General features: G+C 39.2%; 2 protein-coding genes and 1 long non-coding RNA gene across 4 annotated transcripts in view; 1 reads left to right on the top strand and 2 right to left on the bottom strand.

Moving 5' to 3' along the window:
* LOC111649543 (T-cell differentiation antigen CD6-like) overlaps positions 1 to 7,899 on the bottom strand; it is an 11,057-nt gene extending 3,158 nt beyond the window's left edge. The window contains exons 1-8 of the mRNA XM_023399290.2: positions 7,775 to 7,899; positions 6,392 to 6,487; positions 4,625 to 4,906; positions 3,600 to 3,914; positions 1,877 to 2,191; positions 1,282 to 1,344; positions 995 to 1,138; positions 1 to 103 (exon numbers count right to left, since the gene is read on the bottom strand). The exon at positions 1 to 103 is cut by the window's left edge and continues 59 nt beyond it. Of these exons, the coding sequence (XP_023255058.1) occupies positions 1 to 103; positions 995 to 1,138; positions 1,282 to 1,344; positions 1,877 to 2,191; positions 3,600 to 3,914; positions 4,625 to 4,906; positions 6,392 to 6,487; positions 7,775 to 7,826 (1,370 nt within the window). The 5' untranslated portion in view covers positions 7,827 to 7,899. The remainder of the gene's footprint in view (positions 104 to 994; positions 1,139 to 1,281; positions 1,345 to 1,876; positions 2,192 to 3,599; positions 3,915 to 4,624; positions 4,907 to 6,391; positions 6,488 to 7,774) is intronic.
* Positions 7,900 to 9,203: 1,304 nt separating this feature from the next.
* On the top strand, positions 9,204 to 14,555 carry LOC111649541 (G1/S-specific cyclin-E2-like). 2 transcript variants are annotated; one of them, XM_023399289.2, is made up of 12 exons: positions 9,204 to 9,280; positions 10,207 to 10,238; positions 10,347 to 10,398; positions 10,506 to 10,556; positions 10,842 to 10,990; positions 11,078 to 11,213; positions 11,322 to 11,468; positions 11,852 to 11,947; positions 12,045 to 12,179; positions 12,448 to 12,559; positions 12,685 to 12,839; positions 13,821 to 14,555. In XM_023399289.2, exons 2-12 carry the CDS (start codon positions 10,225 to 10,227, stop codon positions 13,902 to 13,904), a joined length of 1,131 nt encoding a protein of 376 aa, XP_023255057.1. In that variant the 5' UTR covers positions 9,204 to 9,280; positions 10,207 to 10,224; the 3' UTR covers positions 13,905 to 14,555. The 2 variants fall into 2 exon arrangements, with proteins under 2 accessions (XP_023255057.1, XP_087028135.1); XM_087172009.1 differs by lacking the exon at positions 9,204 to 9,280 and adding an exon at positions 9,397 to 10,068.
* Positions 14,502 to 15,214, bottom strand: LOC147819650 (uncharacterized). The gene is made up of 2 exons (XR_015436742.1): positions 15,164 to 15,214; positions 14,502 to 14,706 (listed from the first exon to the last, which is right to left on the bottom strand). It is a non-coding gene; the product is annotated as an uncharacterized LOC147819650 (long non-coding RNA).

Genomic DNA, 15,214 nt, shown 5'->3' with positions numbered 1-15,214 from the left:
GTGGTGGTGGTGACTTTGACGAGGTCGACGGGGCCGGCGTAGTTGTTGTGATGATGTCCGGGGGAAGGTCGTGAGCTGCTGCGCGTCTGCTGGAGTAAGAAAGCTGCGGACGTATGAAGCAAGATAAAAATAATTCGTGTCAGCTTTATTAAATGTTGAACTCTGACCCGGATCTTTTGTCGCACACAAATCCAAACAATGTTCTGCGTCTCATGAGGTTCTACAAATGTTGGTTCCACGAGTTACGAGTCAAGAGAAAGAAGCTTCTGCATGAGAACAATGAAGCTGGTTCCTGTTCTGTCGGTTCTCTCAGTGTTTGAAATTCATCCTCATTACTTTATTTTAAACAGTTGAACTTTCATTTTTCAACCAATTTCCAAAGATTTTTTCTCTGCTCCTTTATCGGATCTTGACTGGAGACTTTGTAAACTACAGTGTTTGTGTCATTCGTCTTAGTCTGTTTATGTTGTCTTGATTTTTATCTGGTCATATTACAGAAACAGGATCTTACAGATGTGTCCTGATGTTAATTCATATTGAGATGAATTATTTCAGAAATGCTGATTTTATATAGTGAAAGTGAAATATAAAATATATACAGTTACATATAATATGCTTAAACCTTAATCATTAAAAAAAAAACAAATAAAAACAAATATAATACTAATAATAAACTGAATTGAATGAGATGTGCGACCTCTGAGAACTTCTGCTCATGAAAAGCACAATTCATCTGGAACTGAAAATGACTGATATCACAACTACTGGTTTTACTACCATCATTACTATCAAAGTCTCCACAACTGGAACTAATTAAATAAGGAGACAACAGAACAACAGATTATAGTCGGTTAGAGGCTGAACTAAAACATTTCAAAGGTTCTTGTAGGTGCTGGTTTAGTTCAACTCCTCCTTGATAAAAGTCGACAGCAGCTTAAATCCGGTTTATATCTTTTCTCTGCTGCTGAGACGAGCGTGTTGAGGCTGGACTGACCGTGTCTCCTCCTGTAGTGGCAGCACAGGACAGAGTTTGTGATGAGAAACACGAGGAGCAGGAGAGACACGCTCATGGTGACGAGAAGCTCCGGAGACACGGTGAGGAAAAGCTCGTCAGCAGCGACTGGGGTTGTTGAAGCTGCTGAGACGGACGGCCCAGAAATACTGTCACTACAGGAACTCTTCACTTCACACACCAACACAAATGTTCCTCTGTCTCACGTTGCTCTAAACAATCAACATTAATATGTCTTTTCTCAAAGAGATCAAATCTGAAATATCTACCTGTGGTCCAGCTGGTTATTGCAGATGCATTATCTGTGGCGTCAGTGATGAAGCCGCGGGAACCTGCAGGACACAAACACAGTTCTGCAGTTTAATACAGTTCAGATGGAGACGCACAGTTTCACACTTATAAGCAGAATTATTCTCAACATTAAATTCATACTTCAAACTTTCTGTAAACACTGAACAGCAAATATGAAAATGTTGTAATTTAAATCTAAATGTTTTTTTGTTTTGTCTAAATATGAAACATATAACTTTTTAATCACGAATCCAAACTAAAACTTTCTGGTAAATATGTGTTTAAAAAAACTCAAAATTAAACTTTGCATAATTAATCAGGTCACAAACATGATTTTGTTATTAGCATATAGAAAGGCAGGAATATCATCTTAAAAGTTTTCACCTAATAGTTTAAGTTCAGAGTTTTACTATAAACATCTAAAATCAGTTTCTGAAAACAAAAGAAAATTCTATTAAATGAGTGAAACCTGTTTACAGCTGCTTTTCATTTCTGTTTTGTACATTTTATTCCCCTGTTTTACTCTGTCTGAATAAATTCCTCTGCTTCTGTCTCTTAGACTGTGTCGCTCACCGTTGCAGATGACACCTGATGCTTTGGAGCCCGCGCACAGGTGAGCCTTGTTGATGAGTTCCCGGCACTGCCACAGACTCTGCTCCCTGGGGCCGCAGCTGTAATACCACAGAGTCCCGTTGTTGTGGGTGAGAGGAGGAACGAAGCGGGAGAACTGCAGCGGCTCGGCGCCGCACTGCAGCATGGAGCAGGTGACGGAGGCCAGGTGGATGTTCCAGCAGTGGTCGCACACCGTCCCCCAGCTGCCGTTACGGTGCACCTCCACTTTACCGGAGCAGCGGTCCAGACCTCCGGTCAGTCGGATCGCTCTCATCTCTGCACACACACAGCAAACAATATTAGGTTTTATTTATTTAATAACTGCTTTTACTTATGTGTATGTATATGTTTATGTGTGACTATATATTAGTGTATGTGTGTCTGTAATCATTTTATTGCTTTTTTTCCTTTTCTTTATTTCATTATAATTCAGTCTATTAATTATATTAATAATTATATTGTATTTTATTATATTATATTAATATTGTTATTGACTTTTTTTATTTGATATTTTAATTTTATTAAATCATTGTAATTGTGTTTTGGCAAAACACTGAAAATGTCATTTCCAGTAAATCCTGTTTAATCAAAATTTAACTGAATTGAAACTATTAGAGGAAAATAAGATCAAGATTTTTCTGCAATAAATTAACTTCACGTCAATCAATCATTCCCAAAGAGGTTTTCACTGTAATCACTTATTGATGATGTCACCACTGAGGACACTAAATATACTTTAGTTTATGACCAAATACCTTCACATCTCATCACCTTTGTGTTTAGTACTAATTAGCAGGTGTTAGCATGCTAACTAGCAACACTAGGATGGTGAGAACATGGTGAACATTAGCAACATGCTAACAGTGACATGCTAACACTGTGAACATGCTAGCTAGCGTGTCGATATTAGCGTTTAGCTCAAAACAGCTCAACTGTACCTACACAGCTGCTAATATGACAGTGGACTCAAAAACAAAATAATTAAAATAATTCACAAAATGTGTTTAGTACTAATTAGCAAATGTAAGCATGCTAACTAGCTACACTAAAATGGTAAACATGGAAAACATTAGCTAACACAGTTGAGAGCACAGCGCCTACAGAGCTGCTAACATGACAGTAGACTCTTAGTCTTATAATGCTTTATGTTTTTTTTACTCCAAACAAACAAAATAATATTTTTTTATTTCTTTTTTGACAGATCTCAACTCAAGCTTCACTTACTATCTTTTCCTGGAGCTTTCAACTGCTCCAGAAAGCTAGTAAGCATAGTAAGTGAGATTTCTTTGTCAAACTTATGTTTCCAAAGTCAAGAATGAAATTAAATGTTTTAACGCTCAACTTTCTAAAAGTATTTTATTTCTATACATGTTTCATGTTAGTGGCTTTTCATCTTCAGAGCAGCAGCCATTTTGTTTTCAGGTTGTCCGTCCATCGTGGACGTGATGTCTCAGTAACGCCTTGATGGAATTTCTTCAAATTTGGCACAAACGTTCACTTGGACTCAAGAATGAAATTATAAGATTTTGGTGGTCAAAGGTCAAAAGTCAAAGGTCAGACAACTTTGACACAAATGATTAATATTTTAAATGACTCTGGATAAACAGGGATGTAACCTGGAACTAGTCTGAGTGGCGGAGGGATACAGCCATGGATCTGTTTGCATGAATAATGTTTTTGTGACCTGAGCATATGACACCAGCGTCCTCTTTGTGTCCACAGTCGGGCTCCTCCAGTGCAGACGGACACGCCCACAGGTTCTCCTCCCGGCCCGTGCAGTTCAGCTCGTCCAGGTGCACGGGTCCTCTGCCCGGGGGGAAGGAGCCGCCCTGTCCCGTCACGTTGAGGGCGTAGCCGCAGTTGAGCTGGGCGCACACCACGTTAGCATCCCTCAGGTCCCACTGGTCGTCGCACACTGTGCCCCATCTGCCATCCCTCCACAACTCCACCCGTCCAGCACAGCGGTCTGGACCTCCTGCCAGCCGCACAGGCTGATGTCCTGAAGACAACATCACTTACTGTTTATACAGAGCAGAGACTTTCATACGTATGGTTATCAACCTATTAAGTGATATTTAACTGGACAGTAAAAAAGAGGCATTAAAAACATTCAATAATGAGTCATTACATCCAGTTATTATGAGCCCCATCGAAAGAGCATTAACACAATATCTAAAGCAGGGATGAAGATCATTCATTCATTTATAAGAACACTTTAATATTGTAAATCCACTTTTTATAAAACTTACAAAAGATCATTCGAATTCACAAGTAAATGAAAAATAAAGGGAAATAGAATGTTGAATTTGGATCTGCTGACTGCTCCTGTGGTTCAGTATTTCATCATCATGTGGGTTGGCATAGCGATGAACTGGAACCAACTGTTTGTCAGTTTCTTTGTGGTAATTAAACCTGGGTATGAGTTCCTGTCTTGTAGAGGAGTCTTGAGTATTTTTATATTTATATTTTACATTTTTAATTGAATTTTACATCTTCCTTAAATTTATATCAAAGAAAACGAATTAAGTTTATTTGAGTCTTCAGAGCGAGTCTGTGTGGAAAAGACTTGACATCCAGGTCAATCTGATTGGCTGATGTGATGTGATGTTGTGTTGTTGTGTCTCTGTCCACAAACTTTCACTTGAGTCTCATTGTGCAAAAGTCAAAATTTCAGCTAGCAGCTACGACACATATGAGAGCCGACCATACCACAGACCACTGAAGTAATCACGGTGCATTCACTTCCCACGCTCTGCAAGCAGTTCTGCAAACGGCCATCCTTGTACAAACAGCCGTGGAAGCAGGTGGTGTTGGGAGGTGAGCTGCTTTGATCCACTTTATAGACGCTGCCGCAGTCCAGGTCCCGACACATCTGTTCAGCCAACGCTGCCGTGGAGTTTGATGAGAGCGACACCACGTCGCTGCTCCTGTTTCCAGGCAGCCGGAGAGTCCACTCACATCTACCAGCCAGCTGGAGAACGTAAGGGTCACCTGAGGACAGACAGAAACACACACAACACACACAACACACACAAAGAGGGTTTAGATCCTGGTTCTCTAATTCTAGTCTGACTGGTGCTCTTCAGAAAAAACACGTTTTCCCAAAAGTGGACACGTGATGAAGTTTCATTACGCAAACTTTACTCAAACAGGAGGAAACGGCACATTTTTTAAAGGGGACTATTTTACAAGGTGGATTCATACACATTTGGTGCTCTGGTGAGAACCGAGGTTTATGTGGGACTGATCCTGATGAAACTTTATCACAGCATGTCTCCCAACATCGCCTCATCAAACACATGTAACCACATGAGGTGATCATGTATCACTCGTTTGAAGAGAAACCACTTGACCGAACGTCAGACTCTGTGTTGACACGTCAGATCACAGCACAGTGGGTGTCACACGAGGAGCCCACAACTTTCCCATGTGTGAAATATGAATGTGACTGTAAAGTTCAAACTAAAGAAAGATAAAGAGGAAAAACAAAGATAATGATAAATAAATAATCAAAGACAATTAAGAGCTGATTCGGCACCAAAATCTGATTTATCTTTAATTAAAGCAGCTGAATTTCCTTTGAAGTATTTCACTGACTTCAATAAATTTAACATTTAAACAGGAAACAGCACAAGCTCCATTATTTCCTTTTACTGACAATAATCCATTTACATCTTCCACAAGTAGTTTAGAATTTACATTTAGAACTTAATGACTATTTACAAAATTTAAAATGTAATTACTTTGTTAATGTGCTGATGGGACTGAAGTGACTATTTCAAACACACCGCTGAGCGTTTTCTTTACTTATTCACATTGTGGAAATTTATGATTATGTTTGTTTGTGTTTATGAAATTTTCTAAAATGTGATTCTATATCGCATCAGATATAAAATTCCTAAAAATATTTTATAGTAGCACGTTGGTGAATAATGTGCTATAAAAAATAAAAAATAGAAATAAATCATATTTTTCCTTTTTACCGTAACACCTTGATATTAATTCTAATCTTTAGATTTCTCAGCTCTGATTCTCTGTGTAAATTCCAGTTAGAATGTGGTTTATTTTATTATTTAACTACTGTAACTTTGGTAAATTATATTTCTACGATTCTGAATGTAGGAAGTTTTAGGCCGAGATCATTCTGGGACACAGTGTGATGTGGAGGACGCAGTTAAAGCAGAAGCTACAGCGAAACAGAGACAAACGTCCCCTGCAGAGCAGAGACAAACAGAGTCTGCGTGGGAGAGTCGCTTTGCAATCTCACAGTTTGATTTGCAGCTGCAAAATTCACCAAGATGTGTTTCACAAACAGGTCAGCCCACATCCTGTCACAATAAGAGCAGAAGATTCAGCAGCCTCCGCATTGTGTTAACCTGATCCTGGTCAAAAGGTGTTCCGTGAAGTTCTGCCGTAACTGTGTGTTTGTACATGTCTATATGAGATCATTTCAAATAAGACAAATGTCTGACTTACTGTTGGACTCCTCTTGTTTCTTTCCTTCTGTGCTGTTTCCCTCTGTTTTCACTGGGGCTTCAGTTGTGTCTGTTGGAGTGGATGAGTTCTGAAGAGCTGAAATAAAGAGAGAAAAGACTGAGTGTTAGCATGAATTTCCACATATGAAATATGGACTAAGTACGTATGAAGTTAAATAATTTAGGTACATACATGTATATATAGCGTATATATGTAAAAATAACATATGAAACCTGTTAGAAATTCGAACAATTTCATATATTGACATATAGTGTATGTCTAGCTGATACAGACATGTGTGTAAGTATGTTGTTTTAATAAAGTTGCATTTTACTGTGAGTATTTCATATATGTGATAAACTTATATCTTCATATATCCAGAGGAAGTAAAAATGTGATAATAATACATCTCCTTATGGTGAGATCACTCTTTACATACGGACCTATACGTCATATATATTTCTGTACAGACGGCCACTCGGCGTGAACAGGCCCAAACACAACAGACCACATCAAACACCTTCACCACAGGACTTCTGAAGAACTACTTGACCGAGGATGTGAGTGTGTGGCTGAAACATGAGGAGCGATCACACACACCTGCCATGTGCAATTTTTCTAATTTTACACTTACTTGAGAGATACATGTTTTTCCTGTCTGACTTTCACACCAACTTTATTTTCCACTTGCTGAGACTGAATCAAAAGCAGCCACAACAAAAAGCATCAAAATGATTCAAATGGAGTCAAAGGTTTATTTATCAAAGTATTGAATGTGGCACACTCCTACAGTTGTGCTAAAAGATTAGAATAAAAAAATTATATATAAACCATAAAAAGTTCAAGATTCAAAATGAGATATTCAAAGTTCAAAACTATAAATCCGATACGCTAAAAAGGTCAAATGTCTACAAACGTGGATGATATTTCTCCATGTTTTCAACAATTAAATTACTTTTTAACTCCACATTTGCTTCAAGAAAAATGTTTTCCAAATGAAAATGATGCATTTGGAAACTTAAAATCTACAGAAACTGATCAGATTAAGATGATTTGCTCTTCAGTAACAGTGTGTTACTTCATCCATGTTAAAGTTGTGGGGTTTCTTATAATGAAATAAAGTAATAATTTAATGTCTATTCAGTTGTTTATAATTTCAGTTCTAATTTTAATAACACAGTTAAACTGAATCCACTGTAAATGAGAGCCACTAAATATGTTAATAACTTTGATAAATAGAATTAAATATAAATAACTTCATGTAATCACATCAGTGTCTAATTGTCTCAGTTACAGGCCGTATTAATGAAGCCAAAGTTCGCGGCTGTTTGTGAAAAACTTCTAAATAAAATATTTATAAATGTATAAAACTGTGAACATTACCTTGACAGACACAGCTCAGATGGATCATTAAAAAGTATTTCACCAGCTTCATGTTGTTGACAGAAAGTTAAACAGCTTCTGTTGTTTGTGCTCAGAGTTGAACGTCAGACTCAATCTGTCACAGCTTCCTCTCTAGTTCCCTCTACATTCACTTGATAGATCTTCCCATTTACCAGCGTTTAAAACAGGAAGTGAATGAAACAGATATCAGCACCCAAACACCATTCATGATACAAAAACCTTCACTACTGAATGCTATCGTTAACTCAGTCCTTTATTTTATTACATCAGAAACATATTGTACTTGCAGCTTGTTTCGAATCTAATGATGCAAAAAGGTTCTTTTGTTTTCCATGTAAGGGAATAATATTATTAAAATAATACACGATGTTCTGTTAACAGTCTGGTAGTCATATTAAGTCTAAGATAGAAGATATAAACTCTAAGTTCATCAGCCTGGTGATATTTATATAGAGTCCATGCTGGTGACCTGATTCTACCTTTCTCCAGGTGAGGGCGACATTACCTGTTGTCTACAGGGAGCGTCTTTTAACCAGGATGGTTTCAGGAAAAACAAAGTTTGTTTTATCTGTCACTGAAACGGACCGTGAATATTCTGCATTTGTAAAACCACGCGCAGATAAACGGCTGATGAGAAACTGAGAAGGAAACGATTTATCGTCTATAACGTTGATCATGTTTAATGTAAACGGCGCTTAGACTTTCACTTTGGGAAATGTTTTTAAGAACATGAGTCGACAGTTGAATAAATTAAATATGGAAACTCCAAATAGTAATTCAGTAAGTATAAAGAGAGGGGTGGTGGGTGTGTTAGTGGGACTTTTAATACATTTTTTTTTTGTATTTATTATTATTTTTATAAATAAATATCTATATATGTGAAACAGTTAATCACACAAACATATTAACATTGATTAAAACAGTTTTCCACATGAACATATTAATAAATTCGGGGACTTACGCGTTGACAGCTCCCTGCTTTGTTTACATCCGGCTGCATGAGCACGCGCTCAACTCAACTCTCTCTTCTATTGGCTGTCCTGTTCTACAGCTCCGCCCACCGCCGGCCGCCCGGAAATCCAACAAAATAAAAGAACAAAGAAAAGTTGAAGTTCATGTAAAATTTATGCGGTTTACACACATTTTCTAACAACAACAAAGATTTATTAATACTTACACTAAACATATGATTTAAACAAACTGAATCACGCTCATAAAACGACAGTTTCTCAGTTTAGTTGTCGGTTTAGCGAGTTCATATCGTTAATAAGGCGGTTAAAACAAAAAAAAAAACCGGGATGTATTTGAAATAAAAACGATTATGGAAACACTGTCACAGCCAATTATCTTGAACTTAAATGTATTTTTGAAGAGAATAGTTCGGGGTTGGCAGTATTCATACACATGCGCAATGTGTCACGAACGCATTAGTTGGCGCCAGCAGCGACTGGAGGCAAGTTTGATTTGGACTCTGAGCCGAGGAAGGTAAGAAGCTAATGTTGAGAGTTATTCAGTCTCTTTAGCTCAGTGTTTTATCTCTAACGCTTCTGGGCCGTTTGTCAGTGAAGTGTGAACAGCTGTGAGTTCTCACACTGATGCTAGCTGCGTTTTATTTTGACGGCGAGTCGGTGAAGTCTGTTGTTTGTTCGTGCTCCGGCTGGTTGTGTTAAGTTAGCTAACGTTAACTAGCTTAAAGTTGTTATATAGTGACGGCGGACTGATGTTTTAAAAACTCATATTTCTGTACCGGAAGCAGGAAATCACAGTTTAACATCTGCTCGGGTTAAACTTGGTGAAGTGTCCTCTGCAGCTCCTGGTTCTGTAAAGTGATGATGATTAATAATAATTATATAACGAATAATAATTAAATGACTGGTCGTGGCGCACAAATGATAAAATAGATAACTGTTAATTAACTGTTTAATTGCTGGTAATGATGAGGCCGTGGGTTAGTGTTACACTGAAGGGACTTCATCATTTGTACTTAGGACAAAATGTCCTCCCTGGGTCTTTGTGTTGTTGCTGCAGGAGGCAGAACCTCTGGACTCTCTCTGCCTCTTTGTGCTCTTCTCTTTCGTTTTGTCTCATGCAAATGTAAAATATGCCGGAAATAAAAATACAGGTGATGTAAAGAGTCTCAGGTTGAAGTTTTAGCAGCAGGGTTGTGTTTGGGTGGATGAAGGCAGCGGAGCGTGGTCGGTTTACGCGCTTATTAATCTTATTGGCGCGATATGATGAAGTGTGTTGTGGATACATGATGATAAAAATCCGTGGTAGGATGCAGCAGGTTTATTTGTGGTTTTCATCAGCGTGTGTTTTGTGCTGCAGCTGCTGGTTAACGGCTGTCATTTTCATCTGAGGGTTACTGTAACTTCCTGGTTTTCCTTCCTGATTTTGCTTGTGTTTTACAGACAGAAGAAGCCACAGCCATGACTAGACAAAGGTAATGACCTCTCTTGTTGCTTTATGAATTATTGTTTTAACTCCACTGGTTGTTGGGCTGTTGTCAAGTCTCCAGCTCCGTGTTGAATTCAGTTTCATGTCTCTGCAGCGGTCGCCTGCAGAAGAGATCTGAAAATGCTCCAGGGCAGAAAGTTTCTAAGGTAAGAGCCCATACAAACTATTATTAAAAAGGATATAATATATGGCTATAATTGACAAGCATTTTCTAGATGGTCTGACATAAACTGAAAACAACTTTTCTTTGCAGCAAAGCAACAGGAAAAAGGTTCAGCCCCTGTCAAAGCTGCAGTGTGAGAAGGTATTTCATTTCTCTTTCTTCCATTTTACCATTTCTTTGTGTTGTTTTTGCACAGGTGTGGCCCCGTCAGGCCAAGGCCACAAAGTAGATAAATGAATAAACCTCTGAACTTTTTTTGAAGTAAAATGAGGAAGTTCCCAGAACAAAAAAAAAAAAACAGAATTCTTCTAAAACCCTGAAACCTGAACTCAGACCTGCATCATCACAGCTGAGACTAAAAACAACAAAACAAAAATGCACATCTTTTACCTGCAGTATGTAAATATCCATGTATTTTCTTTTCAGAACCAGCTGGTACTTGAAGGTGTCACCAAGCCGTGTACTGTCATCGAGAGTCCTGAGAAGAGAGTCAGGATCGACTGTGACGAGCCGGTCTACCAAGTTCTCCCTGGCAGAGACGCTCTGGTCCGGCCGTCGCCGCTGCCTCATCTCGGGTAACTATTACACGTTATTTAGCCGCAGTTGGCTGATTACTTCCTGTTGTGGACAGTTTGATAAATGTTTTTTTTCCCATGTTACAGATGGGGCTCTTCTGAAGATGTGTGGCTGAAGATGGTCGGCAAGGAGCAGAATTACAGACACAGTAAAAGCTTCATGCAGAAACACCCGACCATAAAACCCAGAATGAGATCCATCCTCCTCGACTGGTTGATTGAGGCAAGTTCTCGAAACCTCTTTACACATAATGTTTTTCATTCATTACAGGCAGCACATTGTCACATGACAGAGTGCACCAACAATGTTTTCTCTGTTGGTTTGTTTTAGGTGAGTGACGCGTACACTCTTCACCGGCAGACGTTCTACCTGGCTCAGGATTACTTCGACCGCTTCATGTTGACACAGAGCGACGTTGAGAAGCGCGTCCTGCAGCTCATAGGGATCACCTGTCTGTTTATAGCTGCAAAGATGGAGGTGAGGACGAACAGGGAGGGGTCAGGGCGTAAACATCTTAAGACTAAATTAAATAAAACGGTGCCGTACAGTGAGAAGAGACGACATCAGGTTCACAACACGTCGACAAACGTCCCTCATCCAACAAATGTGAACGGCTCAGATAAAGCTGCGAAGAGGAAACAACTGCATTCAGTTATTCACAAGCAACTAGAGCCGAAGCTTCACAACATGATCTTTATCACCATGGTTTCATGTTTTGTTTTTCTCTGGATGCGGTTCAATAGCATTTCATAAAATCTGAATCTTTCCGGATCTTTTCAAGTCGTTTCATTGGTGGGAACGAAAACTGTTCTGTTTTTATTTCACTTTCAATATCAGTGTGGTGTTTTATTTCCCTGCAGGAAGCCCGTCCTCCAAAGCTCTCACAGATGGCCTATGTGACTGCAGGGACGTACTACGAGGACGAGATCCTTCAAATGGAGTTAATCATTTTGAAGGTAATACTGTCAGAAGTATTGCCGACATTTTAGATTCCTCGTTCTTTATTAATAATCAATAAGAGAGCTTCAGTTTGTTCATAATGCTGTTTTCCAGGCGTTACGTTGGAACCTTTGTCCTGAAACAGCCGTGTCCTGGCTGAAGCTTTACCTCCAGGTGGCGTCGATGAACGTCAACTCTGACCTGCTGGAGCCACAGTTTCCTCACGACGCCTACGTCCAAATGACACGAGTAGGTGTTCGGACTGGATTCGGCTTGTGACTCAGTTTAGACGGATGTGACGTGAAGCTTCACAAAGATTGTGTTGTGTGGAGTTTCATTCTGCTGTAAGACATGAAGAGGGTCAGAGGTCGCTCCTGTGCTGCTGCATCCAACCTCAGACAAGTGTTTGTACTTGAGTCACATGTTGATGTTTCCAGCTGCAGGAGCTAAACGACTGTTTGTGTGTCACTGCTTTAATCACTCACGTCAAACACGTCTTCTCCTCTGTCCCCGTCAGCTTCTAGATCTTTGTGTCCTCAACATAAACTCTCTGGACTTCCAGTATCGAGTGCTGGCCGCTTCAGTCCTGTGTCACTTCCTCCAACAGGAAGAAGTTGAAAAGGTTTCAGGTGAGATTTGAGAAAAAGGATAAAAGATTGAACACTGAATTTGTTCGCAACCAGATCAAAACTAGACACAACTGAAAAAGTTCAAGGTGTAGGTCTTCTAAGTCTGTCAGTCTGTCTGTGCTCAGGTCTGTCTGAAGACGTCCTCCGGCCGTGTCTCACCTGGATGTCTCCCTTCGCTGTGTCGGTGGGTCGGTTCGGTCGAGCGACACTCAGAGACTTCTCCAGAACAAAAGAAGACAGACACGACATCCAGACACACTCAGACTACATGAGCATGCTGGTGAGGCATCTCTTCTTCTTCTTCTGATAGTTCAGGAAAAACGTTAAAGTATCCCGGGCGACGGCATGTGGAGTCGATCCCAAAGCCTCATGGGAGCTGTAGTTAATTAATGCTGACAGTAATCAATATATATGTCGACGTGATCACACCTTTTAAAGGAGCTGTTTGTACGTTTTGCTAACGTTAGCATCAGCAGCTGTTTACTGACCAGGTTAGAGGAAGCGTCCTGAAGACGTAGCTGCTCAGAGGACGGATTATAACCTGTTGTCTTGGAAACGATGATTGGAGCTCCTGTCAGGCGAGCGTCACCTCCACCTGCTCCTGGGAAGAAACGAAATCTCACAAACAGCCTCTTTAAGTTTCACCTTCCTGTAGAAATCTGCTTCTAATGGAACCTGAAAACTCTGGGAGTGTTTTAGAGAAACTTCTTCTTCTAAATACATCATCACATTTAAACTGTTTTTATTGATCTCATGAGAAATCTCTAAACAAAGATAGTTCTCAGCTGAGTGAGCAACTCTCAAGTGATCACATGATCGATCACATGAACGAACAGCCAATCAGATATAGACTGACCCTACATCTGCCATATTGTAAAAATCCTTAGTTTATTCATCATGTTTTTCAACAAGAACTTGTATAAATTGTTTTAACTGAATTTTCTTTGTGTGAAATGTGAAATAATTCATGTCTAATCAACAAAAGTCTAATATTTATAATGTAGAAATGTGCAAACAGGGATAATAAGATGTGATTTATCATCATTATTATTATTATTATTATTATGAGACATTTGTGAAGAAACATGATTTTGTTCACTCACATCCAACTGAATCTGTTTCAGCAGATTTAATCACAAGGATTAATTCATTAATTAGCTTCTGTAATTAATAATTGGATAAAACAGTATTTCATCATAGAAGCTGAAATGTCCTCAGTCACTGAAGTCACTGATTAGACTGTGAATCTTTTGTATTTTAGGACGTTGCCAGTGGACAGGAAGTGAACAGTCCGTTCCTCAGTCCTCCCAGCAGCATGGAGAAGATGTGGGACATTAACCTGTGAACGGAGGGAACAGAGGACACGGAGGACACGGAGGACACAGGGTTCATGACCCACTAACAAAGACTGAGACGGACAGGAAAACAGTTTTGATGGGAGTTAATTTGACGCTGGAATCTGTCGCTGAACTTTCACCCAAGATCATGTTTCTGTACTTGATAGAATCTTGGCCAAAGCTTTTTATGTCTTAAGATTTTAGAAACTGAATCTGAGCTTTGATTCAGAGAAAGAAATGTTTTTTAAAAATTGTTATTTGCTGTAAGTGATGTTATTTCTAGAAAATGACATTTTAACACTGACTGATTGTTTCATTCTGCAGCATATTAAATATGTTCAGATAAAATCTTTTAAAACAACTTCAGGTCTAAATGTTGAGCAGGACGCTGTTGGAGCTGGTGAGTTCAATCTAAGCTAAATGTCGGATGGAAACACTGATGCTCAGAACGAAGATGCTCTTTATTTCAAACCCTGATGAAGCTTCATCTGAATAAAGAGCATCGTCTTCAGTTCGTCTGTTTCTCAGTCAGGTTGTAAAACTCAGGGCATTACACGGTCACTAACTGATTTTGCAATTATTTTCAAACGAGTGTACAAATGAACTGTATTTATATAGAAGTTTATTTTCTACCACAAAATAAAAAATATACATCCCCACCCCCCTTCAGTCTGACAGTGGTTCACGTGTCTATTAGAAATAGAGTTTGGCCATGGCCTGCAGGAATCTCTTCTTCCTCTTCTGTGCAGCCAGCTGCAGCACCTCCTCCGGGTTACTGGTGTTCAGCTCCGTCTGTCCGATCGCTTTTATCTGAGGAGGAAGTGAAGAGGCAGGAAACAGTTCAACAAACCTCTCTGCACCAGTGGTCGGCAACTGGCCCGCCAGCAAGAACATCTGGCCTGCCAGCAAGAACATCTGGCCTGCTGGATTAGTTAGATAAGATTTTTCAAAATAAATTTAAAAAAAAAAGAAGAAAGAGATCGCCATCTGAGCAGCAAGTTAGCTGCAGAATCACTTCCTCTTTAGCAATTTTGCCTAAAAAATAAAAGCGCAAGAAAGTCTTGTTTTTTTTGCAGCAATTCTTTATATCAAGCTATTGTGATGTTTTATTCTGAAAGGAGTGTTGCATTGCTGCGTTTCTGAGCTCACCAACAGCTGATATTATTGGTTGTTAATCAAAGGTCAGCGACAAGCTACTGTAAAAATAAACAACAGATTTTTACTTTTATTTTGAAAAAAAAACATCAGAAACACGATAACGACTTACAGCTATTTGTCTCTTCTCAGTCTCGCCCCGTTTGTGGTGAATATCTGAACT

Source organism: Seriola lalandi, unplaced genomic scaffold (assembly GCF_002814215.2).
Source record: "Seriola lalandi dorsalis isolate HSWRI2012SDOR001 ecotype SW California unplaced genomic scaffold, Sedor1 jcf7180002051196, whole genome shotgun sequence".
NCBI classification, from domain to species: domain Eukaryota; kingdom Metazoa; phylum Chordata; class Actinopteri; order Carangiformes; family Carangidae; genus Seriola; species Seriola lalandi.
Note: the sequence above shows the minus strand (reverse complement) of the source record. Positions and strands in the feature narration are given on the sequence as shown.

Excerpts from the sequence above, each read along its gene's own strand:
- LOC111649541 (XM_023399289.2), top strand. Across the intron at positions 11,469-11,851 it reads TTATAGCTGCAAAGATGGAG|GAAGCCCGTCCTCCAAAGCT; the intron begins GTGAGGACGAAC and ends ATTTCCCTGCAG. Across the intron at positions 12,840-13,820 it reads CAGACTACATGAGCATGCTG|GACGTTGCCAGTGGACAGGA; the intron begins GTGAGGCATCTC and ends TTTGTATTTTAG.